Raw genomic sequence first — 17,090 nt, 5'->3', positions numbered from 1 at the left:
GTAACTATTTTGGGTGACTTTTTGAAAATGTGTATAGTTTAGATCAGTATTGTTTTCTATCTTGGTTGTTTTTTATTGCACTGCATGACATGGGGAACTTCCTGGACCAGGGATCAAACCCGAGCCCCTGCAGCGGAAGCACAGTCTTAATCCCTGGACTACCAGGGAGGTCCTCTATCTTGTTTTAACTTAACATAGAAAACCGTTTATTAAAAATCTGAATTTTTTTAATGGTTGCATAATTATGGATGTACTTACTGTAGTTTTCTTTTTTAAAACTCTTTCTGCTTAATACATTTAGGTGACTTCTATTTTTTCCCCTGCTGTTGAGTGATAAATGCTGCCATGAATATCTTTGTACATAAATCTTTCTTCCTCAGTATTACTTTTACCCCTAACATTTTGACAAATTCAGACATGCAGAAAAGCTGAAGGAAGGTTATAGTGTACATCCATATAGCTACCACATCAGTTCGGTGTGGATCATTTTTAGCACTGCTCTTGACGGTACTGTTTTTCTTTCTAGCACGGGGCCTCCATCAACGCTTCCAACAACAAGGGCAACACAGCGCTGCATGAGGCTGTGATAGAAAGGCACGTCTTCGTGGTGGAGCTGCTGCTGCTTCATGGAGCATCGGCTCAGGTCCTGAATAAGAGGCAGTGCACAGCGATCGACTGTGCTGAACAGGTAGGTGGGAGCACTTCCTGGCTGAGGGCATCCCAAGCTCCCTCACAGTTCTCGGGGATCCCCCACGTTGAAGCCAGATCTGAGAGAATGGTAGCCAGACCTCCGACTCACCGAGCTGGGCTGAGTTAGCACGCTAGAGTCCGCCAGTGTGGCTACACCCCTGGTCCTTGGTCACCTGGTCAGAGGTGGCCTGCTGGGGAGCCAGCGGTAGGTTTTTTTTCCCATGCTGCATGCCACATGTGGGATCTCAGTTCCTCAACCAGGGATCAACCCCATGCCTCCTGCATTGGAAGCACAGTCTTCACCATTGGACAGCCAGGGAAGTCCCCAGGGGTAGTTTTCAAAGGTCCGAGTAGAGGTGCCTCTCACCCACTGCAGGCCTTGGTGCCCTGGCCTGGCCCACTGTCCAGCAGTCAGGTGCCTGCGGGGACGAAGCAGGGTGAGACAGTGTCCTGGTCTCGCCCTTCCTGCCCTGGGAACCCATCAGGGTCTTAGCAGCACAAGGGAGAAAATGTGTGCAGTCTGTGAGCACGCCTTGAGTTCTGTGAGGGGCGGTTTACCACCCTCCCAGGGGTGGATGTGCACTGTGGGAAATGGTGAGGGAAGAGTCTGGTCCTCCTGGGGAAGAGGCACCTCTTCACTGGTCCTCTGTTCACATTGAATCTTCATATAGTTTCCTACTCAGGTGGACAACTGGTAGGCTGTTGAGCTGCACCACTGACACTTTTAAGTCACCATAACCCAACCTACTCATGTTGTTGTTCATCTGCTAAGTCGTGTCCGACTCTGCGACCCCATGGACTACAGCATGCCGGGCCTGCTGCAGTCCCAGCATCAACTCCCCATCTCCCAGAGTTCACCCAAGTCCATGTCCATTGAATCGGTGATGCCATTGAACCATCTCATCCTCTGCTGCCCTCTTCTCCTTTTGCATTCAGTCTTTCCCAGCATCAGGGTCTTTTCCATGAGTTGTCTGTTTGCATCAGGTGGCCAAGTATAGGCTGAGTTTATTTACTTGGTATATTGCATCAGGTTGCTAAAGTATAGGCGAGTATATTTATTTAGTATATTCAGTGTAGTTTGCAATATATTCATTTCTCATTTTCAGTTGTATTTCTTAACAGAATTGACATATTTTAAACATTCAGTTTAGCACTTCCTCAAATGATGATGAGTATCTTTCACTGAGTCCTTCTATGTGTTGGGCGCTCAGTAACCTCACAGTAACTCTACAGTAACAGATCCTGTTCTCATCACCGCCGCTGCACAGAGCAGTGAAACACAGGCAGAGCCAGCCCCCAGATGCAGGGCTGTTCTCCACCACTTTATGGCCTCCAAGTTTTGTCGGTAGTGGCTTCTTTCTTAGCTTTTCTGCCCAGCCACGCCAGCGTTGACACTTAGATTAAAAACAGGCAATAACCTCCTAAGAAAGAATTTTAAAACCCCGTCACTGTTACCTTTTCCTTTTCAACTTATAGAATTCAAAAATAATGGAATTGCTTCAAGTTGTACCAAGCTGTGTGGCCACATTAGACGACATTGGTGAAACAGACCACAGCGAGTACGTCACTGTTAAGATCAGGAAAAAATGTAAGAACTCACATTCTTTCTGGAATTCTCAGCTTGGGTTTATTCGGAAATCCATGAGTGGTTGCCAATTTCCACCTAACTTTCAATGTAAAACGTAATTAGAGTCATGACTGGGGATGGGATTATAGGCACCAAAGAAATGTATGTTACAGCCTGTTTCATCGACTGTTTTCGATACTGGCTTTCTGGTCGATGGTAGTGCTCCCTAAGGAGGTGAGGAGGACACTTGGAGGCCTCACCCTGAAGGTCAGGCCCCCACTTGCCAGCTTTGGAGGAGGCCCTGCCTCTGGTAGTTCCGTCCATGTCTCGAGTTCTCAATCCAGGCCTTTTTCTAAGCATTTCCTGGACATCTGGGATAAATGCTACCTTTAAATATTTTTTTAAAAAATGAAGTAGTGCTATTTGCAGCAACATGGATAGACCTCGAGATTGTCATCCTGAGTCAGAGAAGGAGAGATATCTTATGACATCCCTTATATGCGGAATCTAAACAGAAAGGATACAAATGAACTTACAAAACAGAAAGAGGCTCAGAGAAGGAACTTATGGTTGCTGGCAGAGGGGAAGGACGGGAGGGATAGTTAGGGAGTTTCAGATGGACAGGTTCACACTGGTGTATTTAAAATGGATAACCAACAAGGGCCTACTGCACAGCACGGGGAGCTCTGCTTAGTGTTATGTAGCAGCCTGGGTGGGAGGGGAGTTTGGGGGAGAATGGATACCTCTGTACATATAGTTGAGTCCCTTTGCTGTTCACCTGAAACTACCACAATACTGTTAATCGGCTACACACAAATATAAAATAAAAAGTTTAAATGTTAAGAAAAAAGATTTCTTTTTTAATTTGCAGGTGTATAGAGGTTAATGGTAATTAGAACAGCAGCTGCCAAACAGGGGTGGGGCTGAAGTATTTTCTAATACTTTTTAATTAATCTTTTTAATAAAAAGATTTTTTATTAATACTTAATACTTTTTCTTAATCTTAATAAAAAAGTTGTTATAGATGGGGTCCTTGTTCAACTTTTTAAAAAATTATTGTTGTAGTTTGAAGTGTAATAATGTGAATAAATCTATTCACATATCTGGGTAATCCTGAGGCTGTCTCACCGTAATTGTTTGTGCCTGCGGAGTATCAGTGTATTAAGGGTTTATTTTTGTTTCATGGGGGTTCACACAGTAATACATAGGTATCTACTATCACGTTTCTGTAAGCAAATGAAATCCTTAATTTCCTAAATGTTGTTAAACTTTAACTAAAAGAAATGTTGAAAGTTTGCATCTGTGCTTTAATTTCTAAACAATTGTTAAACTACCCTTGGACGTTTTCAGATGTTTTTATCCTTTTATCTACAGGGAATTCAAAACTATATGATCTACCAGATGAACCTTTTACAAGACAGTTTTACTTTGTCCACTCAGTTGGTCCATTTAAGTGAGTATAAAATTCAAGTTTATTTCTGTGCTTTTGACCTTAATTTTACTTACAACTCAAGCAGGTTATTTGCAGCTTTAATGCATATAAATAAATCTGCACCCATCAAATGCTGCCACCTCGTGGCCAACCAGAATATTTTGCACCACTATCCCAAACACTTATTTTAGTTTGTTTTGGGTTTCAGGGCAAGGACTCCAAAGGAGATTATGGCACGAGACAGAAGTGTCCCTAATCTTACTAAAGATTCTTTGCATGAGGTGAGTTATTAAACACTGGCTTATACCATTATTTTTTAAATCCTAGATTTTTCAAAACTAATCCCTGGAAAACACGTTTCTTATCTCAGTAGTCCCGTCACTGGTAAAGAGTTACAAACAAAGTGAGTTTGGTGGCAAGATTAAATACTGTTATATTTAATAATGCATTTCTGAGCTGAGAAAGGAAAGTGAGGGAAAAGTGGCAGACAGTTGTGACACATGGGAAGATCCCGCAGTTCGTAACATGCATACTAGGTGAACGATCTCAGATTTTACTGTGTGAGCTAATTCACTAACGTGTTAATCACTAATGTAAGGAAGAAAACACATCTGTATATGGATAGTTAAAAACCTTGGGAGAATGGTATAATGTTGCTCATATAGTCAGTTTTGTTCGTGGCCATCTTCCTACAACACTATTTAATACTCATAAAAAGAAGCCTGCTTTCCTTTCTGTGGTGCTATTAGGTGGCTCTTCTCAGAAAACATGGGTTTTCTTTTCTTTTTTTAATTATAGCTGATTTACATTGTTGTTAGTTTCTAGTGTACAGCAAAGTGATTCAGTTTTTCATATATACATATATGATATATATATATTTTCTTTTTCAGATTCTTTTCCATTTATAGTTCATTACAGGATACTGAATAAATTTCCCTGTGCTATACAGTAGGGCATTACTGAAACATGGCTTTTCTTATTGGTGCTCATCAATATCATACGTGCCTTATTTGAGAAATAGAATTTATAGTATGTCTGGCATAGGCTTGCTGGAACAAATATACTACAGTTCTAAATCTTTTAGCAAATTAAAGTGATTTTTGTTAATATGACTGATTTTGATTTCATAGTTAATCTTCCCTGGCGTTGTTAATAGACCTGCTTCTGGGTGGAACACCTGCAGACTTTGAAATATGGCTGGGTTCAAGCGCTAGCTTTCCCCTTGCTAGCTGGGGGACTTAAGGCAGATTGCTTAACTTTGCTGATCCTATGTCCTCAGCTGTACGAACAATGGGGATGACAGCAGTACACATCTGTTAGAGCTGCAAAGATGAAATGTGAAAACATGTAAACATGTTTACACTGTGTCTGACATGTGGAGTACGCGCAGGTCACACTTTCACTGCAGGGGCGTTAAGAGTTGAAATTATGCCTGCAAAGTACTTAGCACATTGATGACACCTCAAGAAGTGCTCAAGGGTAGCTGTTACTCTGGTGGTTGTTTTCAGGTACAGTGCAAATATGAAGTGTCTGAATCGTATCTTTTCTTTAGCCAGGGAGACAGAGAGTCGCACGGAAGCACAATAACCTGCCAGACCAGGGCAGGTCTGAGGCTGCTGACAAAGGAAACGATCAGCCGGAGAGGCCTGGACCAAGGCAAACTTCTCCCAGAAACAGGAGAATGCTGCGTAGACACACGGTCGACGATACAGTGGTACCCAAGGGCCCAGAGACTGCTGGCAACCTGAGCACTCCCCGAGAGGCTAGCATTTCCCAGTCTTAACAGTAATAAGGAGGAATTATCTACTGCCAAGAAGCAAGTCCTCAACAAGAAGATGCTGCGCATGAATACAGCTTCGCACTAAATGAAATTTGTTTGGCTTGAGAGAAAAGCAGAAAGGTCCTGAAAGCTTTTCTGTGGCTGACAGAAAGAATACAACAGGTCATCACTAGCTCTTTCCTCTTCAGAGGTAATGGATACACTTGAAAAGGGATGGACAAAAATTCCAGTGGTGTCCAGATCTATAAGACACTTCTTAAGTATTTGGGTTCCTGGGTTACAGTGAGAGGTTTCATCACCAGATTCTGACCTCCTTCTAATGAAAGGTGCTAAACCTCTGTGATGTGTATGAACTAGCAAACCACAGTCTAAAAGAACTCCTCCCTCTGGGATAAGCCGAAGAAAAGCAATTTAGGTTTCACTGTACTGTGGAGGCTGGGCAGAAAATACGGCATTTGAATAAAGAAAACAGGGCTGAAAAATGTCCCTTTTAAGCAACACTTGAACCCAAAGATGCCTAAATGCCATTTTGATTGCTCATTTTAGTTCAAAGGACACATATGACATGTTCTACACTATGTATGTGGGGAAAGCTGGGTATACTTTTTTCTTCCAACAAAGTACAGATAATTGACCACTGCACTTATATACCTGTAGCAGTGTCTCTAGAAACATCCCTTTCCGTTAAGAGCCCCCCTAAACGTCACACCGGATGGATGGTTACTGAAGAGAGTAGACTTGGCACATCTTCTCTTAGTCTTTTGATTCAGATTCAAAACTTACAGCACAAACCAGGTCAAAGTAACTTTATGTTAGAATTTATTGCCATTTATTCCTTTTTATAAATTTCTATAGATTATATTTCTTATTTTTTTATGTTACTAATTAGTCTAGAGCTGCAAACACGGGTTTGTCCTGAGTACATTTTCAAATAACTTTGTAATAGGGAAATGGTTTTGTGCACGTTCTTGGAAATACTTGTGTATGTACAGAAGGGAGGGGCTGATTATTTTTCTATAAAGTAATTTATGATTTTTAATTTTCTAATGTGCCTTGGATATGTGCCAAATGATGGGAAAGAAACAGTAAACTTTATGATTCTTGAGTGTGTCGTGGTGTACTTTTTTTAGTTTGTTCTCCTATGGTGATAGTTTCTCAGCCTTTCTGCTATCAACATGTGCTTGGTGTGTGGAGTCATCTTCTCCCACTGGATAGATAATACATTTTATTTTTCGGCTAGAGATAGAAGTTTGACTGAAATGTGTGAACTGGGTCATTTGGAGCAGATTATCCAGGGCTGCTGACCTAATCCAGTAAGCACAGTACCTAGGGCCCCCACAAAGGTATTTTCATTTCTTTTAGCATCAGAAGAACAAACTGAATATAATACAGCTACGTAGCCCGAACAGCAAATAAACACGGTTGCTTTGCAAGTTTGTTCTATTTTTCTTCCTCTCCCCAACTTTTAAACAAAACCACCTCATTGGCCTAAGTTGCTGTGCTTTTCTAGCATCCTGATTAAGAGATTTGACACTGTGCAGTTTATTAGCACAGTCCTGTCCAAGACACAAATACGTACATTGGAAACCACCTAATTTGGGGGGTGGTACAACAGTTTTGAAAACCTACCGTGAACCTATTTGCAGGGCAGGAATAGAGACGCAGGTGTAAAAGAATGGACTCGTGGACCTGGCATGGGGAGAGGGTGGCACCAACTGACAGAGCAGTGCTGACATATGCACTGCTGTGTGTACAATACACGTGTCTAGTGGGAAGCTGCGGTAGCACAGGGAGCTCCGCTCAGTGCTCTGCAACGACCTAGAGAGAGCCTCACGAGGGAAGAGATGTATGTATACATACAGTTGATTCACTTTCTTGTATAGCAGAAACTAACACAACACTGTAAAGCAACCATACTGTGATTAAAAAGAAAAAAGAAAGAAATATTGAAAAAGCCAAACATTCACATACACCCTCCATAATTCTAAACTGCCCCCAGCTGGTAGGAATGTCAAGTGAGAAGGTTTACGGAAATAAGGGGGCTAATTTGCTTGCACGGTCAGAGCTGGGGTCAAGGCCTGGCTAGCAGTGTCACCTATTTCCAGCTGGATGCACCCTTCACCTGGAGACAGAAATACCATGAATGGGACTCTCAATCCTGGGGGAGAAGTTTCCTCTTGAGCTATTCTGGTAATCAGCAGGGTGAGCAATCTGAAGTGATCACCTCAATTATTTAAAAAAACACATGTGTTTCTAATTACTTTCTCAATTAAAACTAAATTTGACAATTCAGAAATTGGTAATGCCAAAATTCCTATTTTGTATGAGAATGTTTTGAATTCAGAGTATTGTAGTTCAATCAGAAAGGTGAGAATAACCAGCCCCCACCCCCCGGATGGAAACATATTCCACTCCTGCAACGTCATCGAGAATTTCTGTCCTCACTTTCCATTCTACAGTGTCTCTGAATGAGGGGAGGTTTACAGTCCAACACCTTCACCTCAACAGCTGCCATAATAGTGGTTATTTTGTAAGAGAAAGCATATAGCAAACTTGCTCAGAGCTGTCTAGTCTCCTTCCAGTGTTTCTATGTAAAATCTACCTGTTAACTGGGATTATTTTTTCAAAATCCTTGATCAGATTTTACTTTGGTGATTTACTGTTCCTCTGAACTCTTTTTGATGTCCTTAATAGCTCTACTCATGTATTTGCTTACTGAGGAATACTAGACATGTATTCTAACACTGACTTCACTTCACTAAATTTTAAGTCTGAAATAGAGTAAAATCTCAAGTATAATTTAGAAATATACCAGCAGGGTATATATCTCTAGCTAGAGACTGGAACTATAAATATCACATTTTCCATCACTTTTCCTGCTATTAATCCTACTGAGCTCATTAAATGTTATGCACCTCCTCTGGAGCTGGGCCCCCCAGGACTAAGACAAGTTACACTGAATAGCTCACTTGAGAGAGAAATTTATGATTCAAAGTTACAAGCACAGTTTTTCATAACCTGGTGGGAATAAAGGACAAAAGATGACACTTGCTTTAAGTTACCTGCAACCCTATCACTGAAGACCCAGAACATTTCTACCACAATGGTGAACTGCTGAACTGTCTCAACTGGACTCGAATCATTAGAAATCATTTCTCTTAAAAACATGTTTACTAGTGTTTAAGTATTATTACCAGTATGTCTCAGTTATTTTGCTAATTTTTTTCTAATGGACGTATCCTCCAGTTACAGAGGTGGTACGGGTAATATTTGTTAGATGAGTTAATGCTTTGAAAAGCAGATTATAAATGAAATCAAAGTTAGGAATTTTCCTACATTAAATGTAAGGACTATCTGCAGGAAGAAAAAGGTCTTATCTGCTTTCAGAACCTATGTCTTGGAAATACTAAAACTGACTCAGCTTAATCCATGAGTCTTAACACCTACGATGTTACAGATGCTGCTATTTTCTTCTCACTGAAGATGTTGGAGCAGCTCCTACTTCTGCTAAGGTAATTTTCCCACTTAACACTAATGTCACAAGTATGAAGGATATATTCATGCTGCTACATATGTTCAAAGCTTTTGATAGGGAAGGACAAGTTTTAAATGCAGATCTTCTGCTCATTTCTCTATGGTAGAAAAACAACTTTGTCCAAATTTTTCTATTTTGCATAACAAGTTTATTTTTAAAAGGTATATAGACAATAAACAAAGTAAACACACCACCAGATCTTAACTTCTGCCAAGTATTATCTCCTAGATAATACTGGAACTTCGTTAAGTTCCAGTCTCTAGACAAATTCAATAATCGTCATCTTCATCAGAGTCCATTACTTTTCTTCTGTTGAACTGGGGGGAAAATTAAACGAGTATCATGTTTCATAAAACATAACTCAGATTTTCTGAGAGAACAAATTCCTACCCACTACAGAAAGACATTTCTGTTTGTGTTTAATATAACTTAAGTGTTTCAGACCAACCAAAGAGCCTTGAAAATTAGACCCTCAATGCAACGTTCTCCCCAAACTTCCCACTGTTGTAAAACAAAAATGTCTATGGGCTAAAATGTTTGACACACTACATGCAGATGTAACACGTATTTAAAATATCAATCTTTCTTTTGTTGTGTGCTTTGGGGGAAACTTACTTTAACTGTTGTTTTCTTTTCTGTTTGTTGGCTTACTTTTTCGAGGATTTCTATTAAACCTTGTTCTGATACCTAGGATAATCAAAGAGAAAAACAGTGCTTTTTTAAGACAAAGAATTGACCTTAGCCGACTGAATCATTTGAATCCTTCCAGGATGTGGAGGTAGAGGTCAAGAAGGAAGGAGAATGGGACAGCTGGCTGAAACCACTGGCTATAACTCTTGGTTTAAGTTTCACTTAAAATCTGCTCTGCTGGTCTTCATTTGAGGGAGGAAAAGTATCCATCAGTTAGCTTCCTCAAAAAATCCAAGGTTAACAGGTATTTAAGAACCCCTTCATCACCACTAGCAGACTGACAACCACCTACACCACTGTGTTAAGTGAATGGGACAGAGATACTCCACCTCCGCACCGAGACCTTGAGAAGCTTAAAAGCAGGAGAGAAGTCACTCAAAAAAGATGAAGCCTCTGTCACCCCTCCACACGTGTTCTCAGTGTAAAGGGTTCAGAGCAGGTTGATCTCTGCAGGCTATGGTGGCGGCAGAGGGCTCCCCAGTGCTGGTGGGGCTCGTCTGGATCTTGAAGGAAGATCAGGGTTGCCAGAATATATCCCTCATGGCAGTATGGCAATGCACAGAATAACCAGGAAATTCAGCACTTCTTCATTTGCAAAACAAGCATAACTTTCCCAATTTTAATTAGTATTGCTGACAAACCTTGCTTCCATTGTAGAAGCAATTTAGGCTATCTGACCCTAATAGTCACTGGTTCCAGAACAATGTCAGAAAAGGAAAGCAGCAGAGGATTTTAGAAAAGAGAGTTATCTTTTAGGATCTACGGTAGACACTATTCTCGCCTTTAAAAACTGCTTCAACAAGAATTCTGTAACCAGAAAGAGATGAAATTGACCTTCTGAGGATACATTTTGGTAAAGTAGGTAACAACAGATTAAAACTGCCTCAAGGCAGGTCAAGCTTACCTTCCCACTTAGTTGTCCATACCGTGCCATCTGTATAAGGTAATTCTCTACTGCTTTAGTTTTCTCAGGCTTTACAAGTGCTAAGTTACTTACTAAAAAGGAAGAAGAAAATATATATATATATATATATATATACACACACACACACACAAACACGCACAAAAAGAAGTCAGAACTAAATGCACTTATTCCTTGAGACTAAGCACTAACATTTCTAAAGCACTTCAGACTTCTTGATGTCTTGAGACCAGCAAGGTAGGTAAGGCAGATGCTACTGTTACTCCTCTTAAAAATGCGTAAACCACAGTTCAGCTTTGTCAACCTCAGTCACGACCACAGAGAGGGAGTGGTGAACCAAGATTAAACTTGGGGGCTCAGACTCTAAGCTCCATGCTTTAAAAACAAAGCAAAACCATGACTGTTCCACGAAGAGCAATTTCTATATTGCATGCATGCTAAGTCACTTCAGTCATGTCCAACTCTTTGTGACCCCATGGACTGTAGCCCACCAGGCTCCCCTGTCCATGGGATTCTCCAGGCAAGAGCACTGGAGTAGGCTGCCATTTCCTCCTCCAGGGGATTTTCCTGACCAAGGGATCAAACCTGCATCTCCTGTGGCTCCTGCATTGCAGGCAGATTCTCTATACCGCTTGAGCCACCAGGGAAGCCCTCAAAAGCAACCCATCCTCTCGAATTTCTATATTACTACGCATATACAATCATGGTGATCCATCCAGGGCTGCATCTTCTAAGCTGGGCTTCAAGTTATAATACAGAAGATAATGTTTCATTCTGATTGGCTCATTTAACTTTTTTTATGGTTTTATTTTTTGTGATGAAAAACACAACACAAAAGGAGAATACAGGTATACCTCCTTTTACTGAGCTTCACAGATACAGCAGTCTCCACAAATGGAGGTCTGTGGCATCCCACATCCCTGCTTTGAGCAAGTCTGCTGGCACTGTTTTCCTGACAGTGTGTGCTCACTTCATGTCTTTGTGTTACATTTTGGTAATTTTCACATTTCAAAATTTCTATTGTAATTCTTATATATATTATGGTGATCTGTAATCAATGATCTTTGATGTTACTGAAAAACAAAAATTGTGACTTGCTGAAGTCTCAGATGATGATTAGCATTTTTTAGCAATAAGGTATTTTTAAATTAAGGTATGTATACTTTTTTGTTTTTTTAAGACATAATACTATTGCACTTAACAGACTATAAAACTTTTATATGCACTGGAAAGCCAAAATATTTGTATGACTTGCTTACTGTGGTGGTCTGCAACCAAAGCCAAAATATCTCCAAGATCTGCCTGGACAATAAACCAAAGCCCCCATCACCCAGGTCAACTGCTAGCAGAATTTTGTGACTGACTTGCCTGAAGAGTTATTGCCAATAAATTTTATCTAATACAGTCATCCCTTGGTATCTGAAAGGACTGGTTCTAGGATTCCCTGCAGATGCCAAAATCTGAAGATGCTCAGGTCCCTCATATAAAATGGTATACTACAATCGGCCTTCTGTACCTGTGGGTTCTGACTCTATAACAACGGAGGGCTCACTACACGCACTTGGAAATCATTTCAATAGCAGGAGAGAATGGAGCTGGAACTTTTAATAACAACTTAAGTATGTTTCTTTAGGTTTATAAACCTAACACTTCTTATAAATAATCTGTATCTCACATGCTTCTAGGTTAAACAAGAATTTAATCTAGAGATAGCAATATTTCATATACATCTCCCTATTCAAATAACTCAAACCAGTTTTATAAAGAAAACCGAAGATGCTTACACCGGGCCCGGGCTGACTGATCCAGAACTTGGGCTAAGATACTGTTTCTCATTTCTGCTTCCCTACAAGAAAAACAGGTCAAGCAAAATTAGAACTAAGCTGCCAGCATTCCTACTGAACACAGAAAAATTTAACAAGTCCATTCTTATTCAAGAGCCAGTTTTATATTTTGTGAGTTTGAAAGGTAAAACTTCAGTTTCCCAATTCAGAAGGGAGTTTCAGTTCAACCACCATTATAAATACTTATTAAGTACCCAGTGTGTGAGAAGGGCTAGAAATTTGTAGTGAGATTTCAGGCAAATACAGAGACGAATGATTAATCTGTGTAATTTTCTTAGAGATAAAGAGGCTGAGGTTCATGGAGACCATGTTAAGAAGACACAGGTAACTGTGGCCAAGGTATGACCAGATTCCACGTTTTAAGATTCTCAGTTCTAGTTTGGGGTTGGGAGGGGAGTTACAATTACACCCGTTTCTACCCTTGCATCTTCCCACCTATCCAGGCAGGAACTATTTCATATTCACAGGACAGTGATTTCAAATTTTTTTAAAGCACAAACTGTTTTTCAAATGAAGCCCTTCAAGAAATTTAATATGAACTTAACACAGAAAAAAGCAGAGATTCTTTGGCTGAATTAGAAGGCTGAATCCGCTGTACAAGGGAAACAAGAAATAAACCACTATGCAGAAAGGAAAGTATGCATTCATCAGTTTCAGCCCTGAGTGGAGAAAGAAAAAAGTGTCTCTTGACTTTAAGCTTTAGCCTTGTAGGTTTGCTGTCTGAATTCCTTCTGGAGGCAGGGTGGAGGCAGGGAAAGAACATCAAGCAGAGAATTTTAAGAGGTCTAAGGTTAGAAATGACCCTAGTGATGGCAGAAGTAAAGGTAAATCCTCTTTGGAAGAATCCAGAAGAAGAGCAATCAATTATGCAACACATCTGAATTACAGATATGTTAAAACGTGAAAAAAAATTCCCATCTTCAGAATCAGTGAAGTTCACGTAGTAGATTTATTTCCTTCTTAGCACTATCCCAGGTGCTTACCAATGTGTCTTTCCCTCTAATGTGAGCTACATACAGAAGGGAAGGAACCTTCTCCATCTTGCCTATTTCTGTAGACACAGCACAATGCCTGACCCAGAGCAGGTGCTCAGTAAGTATCTGATGGATGAACGAATGAATTAAAGGGTAGCATGGGGGACTTCCCTGGCAGTCCAGTGGTTAAGACTCTGCACTTACTATGCAGGAGGCATGAGTTCCACCCCTGGTTGGGGAACTATAATCCCACATGCTGTGTGTGTGCTGTGCCAGGTGAAAAATAAAAGGTAGCCCGGGGGCAGGGAGGGATAGGGAGTTGTTTAATAGGTATACTTCCAGTTTTGTAAGATGAAAAAGTTCTAGAAATGTGCTGCAAAACAATGAGAATATGGTTAATACGACTGAATGATACACTCAGAAGTAGTTAAGAAGGTTAATTTTACCTTTTGTGTTTTTCATAAGAGTTAGGAAAAAAGGTAGCGTGATGGGCTAACTAACAAACCTGTCACGTGTGAGGTGCTCTGCCATGTGCTGAGATGAACTAACACTGAGGACAGGAAAAACAGTTACTATTTCTTGTGTTTAGGTGCTCAGTCACTTCAGTCGCCTCTGACTCTTTGGGACCCTATGGACTGTAGCTTGCCAGGCAACTCTGTCTATGGGATTCTTCAGGCAAGAATCCTGGGGCGGGTTCTGCACCCTTGGTTCCCCTGCAATCCTCACAACACCCCTATGAGGTAGTCCTATTAGGATGCTTATTTTAAGGTAATCACAGTTTAGCAGAGAAACATCAATCAGTAATTGCAACATGAAGTAGTAAGTACTGCAGGGTTCCATACATACTTAATTGACAAACTAATAGGCATGGGTCTGGAAAAATCCCTATGCCAGGAAGAACTTTAAGATTCACACATCTGTGAATAAAACTAAAGTAAAAAAAGAAAAAAGGTGAAACCACCCTTCAAAGAGTTCAGAGTTCCCACAGACATAGAGAACAGAGCAAGAGGTGGGCAAAGCCGGTGAAGGTGTCTAAAGTACAAACTTCTAGTTATAAATAAGCCATGGGGATGTAATATGTCATGGATAGTGGTGACTATACTTAGTATTGAATTGTATATAGTTAATAGTATTGAAAGTTGCTGAGAGTTAAATCTCAAAAGTTCTTATCACAAGGGAAAAAAAATGTGTAATTATGTGTGGTGATGGATGTTAACCAGACTTACTGTGGTGGTCACTTCATAATATAAACAAACATGGAATCAGCATGCTGTACACGGAAACTAATGTTAAATCAATTATTTCTTAATTAAAAAAAAGGGAGGGCCCCTCTACATTCAGAGTTCCAGCCGGTACCTGTGCTTTGCTTCCTGTTGTGCTGCATCGCCAGGATCCTGAAAAAAAACAATTTTATCTTTTAGAAATTTCACGGGTGGTGGGGGAGGGAAGGAACTATTTTATTTCGTTATTTTATTTTGTTTCTGGTACCTAACAGGCTCCTGCAGTGGTAGAGATGGGTTTACAAAATAATTAAAAGCTGGGCCTCACAGAAGTAAAAAGATAAGTTTCCACTTACTACAATTGTTTTGATGAACTTCTAAAGTCTCAATCTAACAGAATGTTTTAGAATACAAACAGATACTAAGGAGAAGAGCCCCTCTTACGAAACCGTATTTAACGTGTAAAGAATAATTTCTGGAAAAGAAAATGTGCTTCGGTATTGGGGACGTTGATGATCAAACAACGTTCCCTTCCAGGCTATCCCGCTGCATCCCTAACACTTCACTCCGGGTTTCCGCACAGCAGAGTCATTAGTTGGGCGTTTCATCTCCGGGGTTAGTGTTCAGTGCCTGGCTCTCAGGACTGTCAACTCCGTCGGGCGATGTTCCCCGCTGTACCCTCTGCACCTGGCACAAGGAAGACCCCCCAGAAGATGTCTGTCGACCCCTCGGGTCGAACCAACTGTATTCTAAACAACATTCGGCTGGAACACTAGTCAAGTAGGCTAGGTCCATTAGCTAAGGGCACCGAGAGACCGGAGAAGCTGAGCATTCCGCTCGGGACGCAAGACGGCCGGGCGGGTGAGAGACGGCCCGCGCCCGACCAGCCCGGGGCAGCAACGTGGTTCGGTGGCCGCCCGAGCCCCCACGCGACGGGCAGAGGGGCCGAGACGGCTCGGAGGCTACCAGAAGGCCGCCGCGGGCGGAGGCGGGGTCCTGGCCCCGGGGCAGAGACGCCTGGAGCCTCCGCTGGGGGGCCGCGCCCTCTATCTCGGGTGAGGGCGGCGCCCAGCAGCGGACAGGCTGGGCGGGTGTTGGGCTCGCTCACCCCGTGCTTCGCCTGCAGCTCGGCCAGCCTCTGCTTCCTCAGCGCCTCGAGCTCCTGCTCCGCCATGCTGCGGCCGGCCCGGGCGAGCAGCAGCAAACACGCTCCGACTCTCTCCGAGGGAACGCCGGCAGTCCCTCTGCGCGCGCACCGCCCTCCGCACTGCGCAGGCGCCCGCAGCGCCCAGGCATCACCAATCAAGCCTAGAGCCGCGCAGCCCGCCCCAGCCAGGGACTGGGGAGAAGCCGGAATCCGCGATTGCAGGCGGTGGGAGGTAGGGCAGAACTGCTGCGCCGAGCCTTCCCGAGCTCGGTTCTTGCTCCCAGCTGCAAGCGTGTGCTCAGCGGGCGTGGACGCCGGCAGGGTTAAGATCCGGCTGTGTGTGGGAAAAGATAATAACCCAGAAACAGGCTACCATCAACAACTATCAATCAGTTCAGTTCAGTCGCTCAGTCGTGTCTGACTCTTTGCGACCCCATAAATCGCAGCATGCCAGGCCTCCTGTCCATCACCAGCTCCCTGAGTTCACTCAAACTCATGTCCATCGAGTCGGTGATGCCATCCAGCCATCTCATCCTCTGTCGTCCCCTTCTCCTCCTGCCCCCAATCCCTCCCAGCATCAGAGTCTTTTCCAATGAGTCAACTCTTCGTATGAAGTGGCCAAAGTACTGGAGTTTCAGCTTCAGTATCAGTCCTTCCAATGAACACCCAGGACTGATCTCCTTTAGGATGGACTGGCTGGATGTCCTTGCAGTCCAAGGGACACTCAAGAGTCTTCTCCAACACCACAGTTCAAAAGCATCAATTCTTTGGCGCTCAGCTTTCTTCACAGTCCAACTCTCACATCCATACATGACCACTGGAAAAACCATAGTCTTGACCAGACGGACCTTAGTTGGCAAAGTAATATCTCTGCTTTTCAATATACTATCTAGGTTGGTCATAACTTTCCTTCCAAGGAGTAAGCATCTTTTAATTTCATGGCTGCAATCACCATATGCAGTGATTTTGGAGTCCCAAAAAATAAAGTTGGACACTGTTTCCACTGTTTCCCCATCTATTTGCTATGAAGTGATGGGACTAGATGCCATGATCTTAGTTTTCTGAATGTTGAGCTTTAAGCCAACTTTTTCACTCTCCTCTTATACTTTCATCAAGAGGCTTTTTAGTCCTCTTCACTTTCTGCCATAAGGGTGGTGTCATATGCATATCTGAGGTTATTGATATTTCTCCCGGCAATCTTGATTCCAGCTTCTGCTTCTTCCAGCGTTTCTCATGATGTACTCTGCATATAAGTTAAATAAGCAGGGTGACAATATACAGCCTTGACA

At 42.1% G+C, this 17,090-nt stretch overlaps 2 protein-coding genes across 3 annotated transcripts in view; one reads left to right on the top strand and one right to left on the bottom strand.

Annotated features, from left to right (window-relative positions):
• Window positions 1–6,577, top strand: part of ANKRD27 (ankyrin repeat domain 27) — a 60,522-nt gene extending 53,945 nt beyond the window's left edge. Inside the window, exons 25-29 of one of the 2 annotated variants that reach the window (XM_005219042.5) lie at window positions 527–688; window positions 2,167–2,278; window positions 3,632–3,710; window positions 3,898–3,970; window positions 5,242–6,577. In XM_005219042.5, coding sequence (XP_005219099.1) covers window positions 527–688; window positions 2,167–2,278; window positions 3,632–3,710; window positions 3,898–3,970; window positions 5,242–5,472 — 657 coding nt within the window. In that variant the 3' untranslated portion in view covers window positions 5,473–6,577. 2 annotated transcript variants of the gene reach the window in all.
• A 2,552-nt stretch (window positions 6,578–9,129) lies between these two features.
• PDCD5 (programmed cell death 5) lies at window positions 9,130–15,867 on the bottom strand. The gene is made up of 6 exons (NM_001046024.1): window positions 15,763–15,867; window positions 14,791–14,828; window positions 12,401–12,462; window positions 10,599–10,690; window positions 9,620–9,691; window positions 9,130–9,321 (listed from the first exon to the last, which is right to left on the bottom strand). Exons 1-6 carry the CDS (start codon window positions 15,826–15,828, stop codon window positions 9,274–9,276), a joined length of 378 nt encoding a protein of 125 aa, NP_001039489.1. The 5' UTR covers window positions 15,829–15,867; the 3' UTR covers window positions 9,130–9,273.
• Between the last annotated feature and the right edge of the window lie 1,223 nt (window positions 15,868–17,090).

This window comes from Bos taurus, chromosome 18 (genome assembly GCF_002263795.3).
Source record: "Bos taurus isolate L1 Dominette 01449 registration number 42190680 breed Hereford chromosome 18, ARS-UCD2.0, whole genome shotgun sequence".
NCBI lineage: Eukaryota > Metazoa > Chordata > Mammalia > Artiodactyla > Bovidae > Bos > Bos taurus.
The sequence above is the reverse complement of the archived record's forward strand: the minus strand, read 5'-3'. Positions and strand labels throughout refer to the sequence as shown.